At 33.8% G+C, this 7,232-nt stretch overlaps 1 protein-coding gene across 1 annotated transcript in view; it reads right to left on the bottom strand.

Annotated features, from left to right (window-relative positions):
• Positions 1 to 7,232, bottom strand: part of Lemd3 (LEM domain containing 3) — a 70,426-nt gene that overhangs the window by 3,370 nt on the left and 59,824 nt on the right. The window contains exons 5-9 of the mRNA XM_004632133.3: positions 5,383 to 5,462; positions 5,127 to 5,272; positions 3,988 to 4,089; positions 3,780 to 3,882; positions 2,861 to 3,039 (exon numbers count right to left, since the gene is read on the bottom strand). Of these exons, the coding sequence (XP_004632190.1) occupies positions 2,861 to 3,039; positions 3,780 to 3,882; positions 3,988 to 4,089; positions 5,127 to 5,272; positions 5,383 to 5,462 (610 nt within the window). The remainder of the gene's footprint in view (positions 1 to 2,860; positions 3,040 to 3,779; positions 3,883 to 3,987; positions 4,090 to 5,126; positions 5,273 to 5,382; positions 5,463 to 7,232) is intronic.

The raw sequence follows: 7,232 nt of genomic DNA, 5'->3' as shown, positions 1-7,232 counted from the left end.
ATTTACAGTATACTTTCATTTTGGGTATCAGGAACTGAAGCCAGGATCTTGAATTGAGCTGTATCTCAAGCCCTTCATTTAAAAAAAATATCTGAGTGGATGGAGAGATAGCTCAGAGATCTAAGTGGCGGGCTGACAAGTGCAAGGACCCAGGTTCAATCCCTGGTACCACCTGCTATGCCATAGCACCAGCCCCCAAAATTGGGCATGGTGGTGCACACCTATAATCCCAGCACTGGGGAGGCAAGTCTGAGGTGTATAGTGAGGCCCTCTACCAAACAAACGAATGAATGAATGAATGAATGAATGAATGATTGATTGATTGATTGATTTTTAAAAATCTGAAACAGAATTTCACTAAGTCACACAGACTGGGCCTGATCCTCCTACCTCACTTCCCAGAATGCCAGACTTACAGGCGTGTGTCACCACATTCAGCACCACTACATACATTTATTGTGAGCCAAACCTCTATGTTAGATGGTAAGGTTTGAGTCATTTCTGTTATACAGCTTACAGTTTAGTTGGACAAGCAGGCAATAAGTGGTATTACCCAAGATACTGTAATTGTGCTAAAATCCTAAAAAAAAAAAAAGTATAAAAAAACTATGTAAAAGTAACTTCATCTGAGCTGTAATATCATATAATGTAAGATTTCCCCAAGAACAGTTTATGCTGAGAGCTGAAAAATACCTAAAAATTAGTATGAAAAATTGTAAAGGACATTTCAGGCAGAATGCATTCCCTATGACAAAAAGGACCTTGTCACATTCAAGTAACTAAGTCAACCAATGTGGCTAATGTAGGAAAGACAAAAAGATAAAACCTGGAGAGGGAGCTGTCAAACTATTCAGTAATCCATAAACCACATTAAAGCATTTCGCATTGTTGTAAAAGAAATAGCCACTTACGTTTTAAGTAGAAAAATAGGACATTTTTAAAATCATAATTTTAAGATTGTTATGCAAAGAATCAATTAGAGAGATGCAAAGTTAATTGAAGAAAACCAGCTATATAGGTTATTTTAGTTACCTAAGTGCAAGATAATAGCAATATGGATAAGGCATGCCAAAAGTACACATGAAAGTAGATGGACTCAGGACATTAGAGAGTAGATCTTGACAAGACCTATTGAAAGACTGGACAAAGACAAAGAAGAAAGCAAATATGATTTTAAAATGGTATCATTAACTACATTAGAAACACTGGAGAGCTCACTTTGGACAGAGATTATAATTGAGTTGTTGAATTTGTGGTGACACTAGTCTAGAAAAACAGTTGAATAGATGACAGGGTACAAAAGCCTGAAAACCATTAACAGACTTGCTGAAAGGAAGCTTGAAAGAATTTAATGTATATGGTACATTATGTCAGAGTTTGAAATGACTTAAGGAGAGAAGGTGGATGAGAAGATGACCTTAAGAAATTCCACAATCTAGAGCTGGGGAAGATAGCTCAGCAGTCTAAGCGCCTGCCTGGTAAGCACAACAATCCAAGTCTGATCCCTGGTACCGCATCCCATGCCAAGCCCCAGAACCGCAGGTGTGGTGGCACATGCCCACAATCCCATCACTGGGGAGGCTGGGACAGGATTACTATGAATCTGAACTGTATAGAAAGACCCTCTATCAAATAAATAAATGATTTTTTTTTTTTTTTAAAAAAGGAATTCCATGATCTAGGGGTCAAAGAAAAAAGGAAAATCTAAAAGAACACACTGAGAGAAAATGTGGTATCCCCAAAGTCCAAAGATGAAAGTTTCAAGAGATGAAAGACCAAACACTGGTAGGAGGTCAAGTAAATTAAAGAATTATCTGTTTTCCGGCTAAATAGCTCAGCAATCTGAAACACCTGATTAGGCAAGCTTAGGCAAGTGCTCAGGGACTTTGGTTTGATCCCCAGCACCACATGCAGAGCCAGCCCTGCCCCTAGGACAGTCTAAGCCAACCACAAAAAAAAAAAAAAAAAAAAAAAAAAAAGAATTATCTGTTTTCAATTTTATAGGCTACTTCTTTCTGCATGCATATTTGTAAGGAAGTAAGTTTGTCAGTATAGGTTTTGGCAACACCAAAGCATCATTTTAATGCCATGATTATGGAAGCTTATTATCCAAGCTTTTTAATAGCAGAATTAATTGGAGAAAAAAGATTTTTTAAGTCGCAATTTCAAAACAATTTAAATACCTTTACTGTAACTGCTATGTTTAACAAACATTAATAAGAATGCTTTTGCAGAAAAGAAACAACCAGATCAATCATAATTTTCTTATACACTATTTTCTGCTTTCTTTGTGTAGTGGCAATATGAGTATACAGACAGTTATTTCAAAACTCCCAATTATAAATATCTGTTTCTGAAGTTATGTAGACATTAAGCAAACTATGGAAAGATACACAAAGATATTAGGCAGGGAGGTTTGCAAGAGAAAGGGTCGAAGGAGGAGTTAAGAAAAACCTAGAGGTTTATAAAGTTATGCTTAAAAAAAAGTTGTTTCCATACATTTATGTTACATATGTGTAGATCTTATCTCATATGCAACACAAAACTATTGTCTTACTTCAAGGAGAAATTCTACAAAAAAACTGTCAGCTCCATAAGCTACACTGCTTTTGTTAAATGAAAAGGACAAGATCAAAAGAATGTCCTTATTATAGTAAAGACAAACCACTTACATTTGCATGAGCAAGGAAAAAGAATACAAACATATTAAAGAAGCTAACACTGACTCCATCTACAAGATGGAAGCATAAAGGGAGCTTTGCTTTCACACACCTTTGACACACTGTTCCTCCCAAACACATAGTGTTCTTCTGAAAAATCAGAGTACAATCATTTGTGGAGGGGGCTTAAAAATGCATACCTTGGCCTTGCCATACTTTAGATGGTATTACTAATATTTTATCACAGGATGCAGAGGGCTGGATCCACCTCCAAACTAGAAAATCTGCACCACCTATTCTTCGTGTTTCCGTGCGAACTCTAGACTCGTTGGCAGCAAGGAAGTCAACAGCTCTATCCCAGACTTTCTTCATTTTTTTCCTATTATGTAAATAAAAAGACAATTTTACCATCATCTTGGCTAATCTTTTTTGAAATGACAGTAAGTGAAGTAATGGCTAATGCTAATTCTGGCTATTCTTAGTATTATTCCCAGAGTTTAGTTAAATATTAGATACTCACGGATCACCTCAAGGTTTACTAAATTTCTAAAAATGAAGTATGAGCTTTTTGCTTTCTCTTTCTAAATCTACAAACTCCAATGGTGGCCATGCTGTGCTGATACAATTAAGAATTCTGTTTTAAGATATGTCATGATTCAATTTTAAAGTTTTTTTTTTGTTTTTATTTTGAAAGCTTCATTAACATAAATATCTTAAAACCTTGGTAAAACAGCACTGATATGTTACTTTATCAAGATGAAATTAAAAGAAAATTGGAACTATTAAAAAAATTCAAGTATAGGAATAAGAGTGATTTAGAAACCCAGTTGCCTATTATGTTATTCAAAATCAGGAGGAAAATTGAGTAAATTTAGAAAGAAATGAAAATGTCCAATTATTTTTGAAATCTGTGTAAAACTTTCAAGATAATTTTATTTTGTTCTGAGACAGGATTTGGCTCTGTAGCTCAGGCTGGCCTAGAACTCATGGTGATCCTCCTGCCTTATCCTCCCTAGTGCTGGGATTGCAAGTATGCACCATCATGCTGGCTCCATATAATTTTCAACATTATAGAAAGTAACATTCCAATTTAATTTAGTTCACAATGTTTGAACATACCTGTCACGAGGCTGTATTAAGGAGTCTCGCACATGTGGAATAGGCATATAAGGTTGTACATCTTTATTTTCCTGGCAAGCTTCATTATGACTTCGTAAAACATCTGAAAATAAATCAAACAACTTTACTAATTAATCACTTCATATCATGTTGAAGTTCACCATATAATGACTGTTCGTTATATAATGATGATTTATAAATACCATACCTATAATCTTTACTACCATATCATACATCTGCCTTGTTTCCTCCTCTTCTTTTGTCCAACGATATTTCATGTAACGCAGAACAACACAAACCATCACTACACCTGCAAAATTTATATCATTTGTATTTTAAAAAACTGAAGGTCAGTAGCATTCAACAACACTGGAAATAGTTTCTAACATGACTACCTTAAATGCCTCAATGAAGTAGTAGAACAAGACACAGGTTTGAAGTAACTATATATAAAACTACATTAAAATTTAATATTAAATAGTTTCCAAACTTTTACTTCTCTCCAGAAAAAAACATTCTTCTATACATATGCTAGTGAACATTTAAAATCTGACTATCGGTTTATACTGTTTCAGACTGTGTAGTACTAAACCACTAGAAAAGTGAATTTTATTAGACTAAAAGTACTAAAATCTTACTTTTAACAAATTTAATAATTTTTAAAGGATTATATAAGAAAAAAGGAGTAATTTCCTAAATTCCAATTACCAATCAAAAATTTATAAAATCTAATCAGAAATTTTTCATTCTCATAAATGATATTATTCAAAGTAATTTTAATGAGCTTGATTTACATTTTAATTTTTTTCCAAAGTACTGAAGAATTTCTTTTTTTGTTTGTTTGTTTTTGGCAGAACAGAAGATTGAACTCAGACCCTTGGGCTTGCCAGGGAAGTGATTATTCTACTGAGCCATCTCCCCAACCCCTTATTTGTTTTTTGAGACAGGGTTTCATAACACCTTGAAGGCTGGCCTTGAACTCACTATGTCATCCAGACTGGCCTCCAACTCACAGCAATCCTCCTGACTCAGCCAACCCAAGTGCAAGGATTACCGGCTTGTGCCACCACAATTGGTCTCTAAAGTAGATTTCTACATACATATTAAATACACTTGCTCTATAACATTTTATAACAAAGTTTTAGTTCTCTCTCTATATATTACTGTTTTCTAAGCCCTTCCTCTAACACTCTCTCAAGTCTAATCAGTGAAGACTTCTGGATGTGCTTTACATGATATCCATCACAGAATGAGTAGTGTACATTCTCAGCTCTGACATTTAATAAAATACAGACACACAAAACTTCTAGATCGCAACGTACCACCTTTCTCATGCTAACAACTTACCTAAGCATAACAACAATAATCTGTGGGTCACAGTAATAAAAGCACGTCGGAAACGACACCAAAAAGACATCTGTGGTCTTGTGGACTGTAAAAACTGCACATCAGTTATATTTCTCAATTCTTCCTGAGAGCCATAACCAACACACCTATTTAAAAATAATTGAGGTAGAGTTTAAAGTAAAAAAAAAAAAAAAAAAAAAAAAAAAAATCATGTCTTACAATACAGAATAGTCAAAGTCCAAGTCAAATCCATTACCTTATTCCAACATTTTTCCCATTTTCTAAAATCCACTGCAATGAGGTGTTAAATACATCTTCATATTCAGGACCTAAACCCTACCAAGAAAATTACAGAAATAACTATTTTTTTAAAATCTACATTCATTTGACTCTATGTAAGTAATTCTACAAATAAAATACTGTGACATTTTAAGAGTGAATTAATTTTTAAAGCAACAATATTTTCAGATGATCAAATTCAAACTATTTAGACTTAGATGTTTCATTCTCCTATCAAGTAAATGAATAAACTGATCAAGTCAAAAATACAACAATAAATTCAAGCTTCCAAGTATGATGATAAATTCCAGCTTCCAAAAGGAAAAAATTAAAATTTAGAAAAACATATATCCATCATTGTAACCTTAATAGATTTACAGTACTTAAAGACTTTTTCAGTGAGACTAGTGTGATTTTAATTAATGTAACTTTTTGATATAGCACATGAAATATGACAACTAGAAAGTCTCAGTAAGTCAGTAAATTAAAAACATATACTTTTATGTTCTTGAAGACATGCATGAGTAAAAGATCTATTCAAAAACCAAAATAAATCAAAGGACTTTATGACACAGTACAAGAAGTTCGCTGACATAGTTTCAGACTCCAAATTGCAACTGTCTTTAAGAAACTACTTGCAGAGATTTGATGCAGTACCAAAGAAAACTACTACAACTACCTGAAAAGATAATCTAAACAGATTGCCTGTTTTGACTATGCGTTGATATGAGCCTGGATTTTCAACCAAAACATCACAACATAGTGAATGCAGAAGTTGAGAAGAATTATATTACATTTTATTTTGCTAGACACTGATATCTGCAAGATGAAAAACAGTGATGCACTCTTTAATTGTAGTTTTGAAAACAGAATGACTTTTCATTAACATATAGCATGTTCATTATTATTCTAAATGAAAAATTTCAGTATTAATTTGTAACACAATAAATTTATATAGCATCTATTTGCCACAGTAGAATTTTTTAGGATATTAATATATAAACATATATTATATATTCCCATCATCTATAAACAAAAGCCACTTAAGGGCTTCAGAAAACTAAGTGCTGAGGAAGTGCTGCTATGTATAGGTGAGTAGTTTTGTAATTCAAAATATTAAAAGCAAAAGTAGCATCATGTTATATACATATTACATTATTACTGTAATTTTTTTTCACAGAACAAAAGCCTTGTGTCAGTATTAGCACACATGGAAAAACTAGTAGCTTTTTCACCAACTACCACTCTATTGTATGGTTATTCCACAATTTAATCAACTCCTCATTGATGAACATTTATGAGTATTCTGTGTATGGTGTGGGGCGTCAGACAGGGAACCCAGGGCATCATGCACGTTAGGCAAATGATCTACCACTGAGTTACATCCCATCCCAATTTTTTACTGTTTTTGTTATTCTTTAGCCAATTTAAAAAATATATGGGAAGTAATATACTGTTGTAAACATCCTTATATATTTTTGTTCAACAAATATTACTGAGGGTCCACTATGTGCCAGGTAGTACAAATTGGAAGTATAGCATTAATCAAAATTTTCTGTGCTAATGAGCTTATAGTGTATTAAAAAGTATATTTTTCGTACTTTTGTAAACATAGATAGTATTTCTAAAATATGAAGACTTTAAAAAATCTTTAAGGGCCATCCAAATAGCTCAGCAGATTAAAGCACTAGGGCAGGAGGTTCAATCCCCAGGCCTGCCATGCCAGACCCGCCCCGTCCCCAGGGTGTGCTGAGGTAACTGAGACAGGATATGGTGGTATGTGCCTGTAATCCCAGCTCTTGGGAGGCTGTAAATAGGCAGATCACT

The sequence above is a fragment of the Octodon degus genome, unplaced genomic scaffold (assembly GCF_000260255.1).
Source record: "Octodon degus isolate 3935 unplaced genomic scaffold, OctDeg1.0 scaffold00047, whole genome shotgun sequence".
NCBI classification, from domain to species: domain Eukaryota; kingdom Metazoa; phylum Chordata; class Mammalia; order Rodentia; family Octodontidae; genus Octodon; species Octodon degus.
Note: the sequence above shows the minus strand (reverse complement) of the source record. Positions and strands in the feature narration are given on the sequence as shown.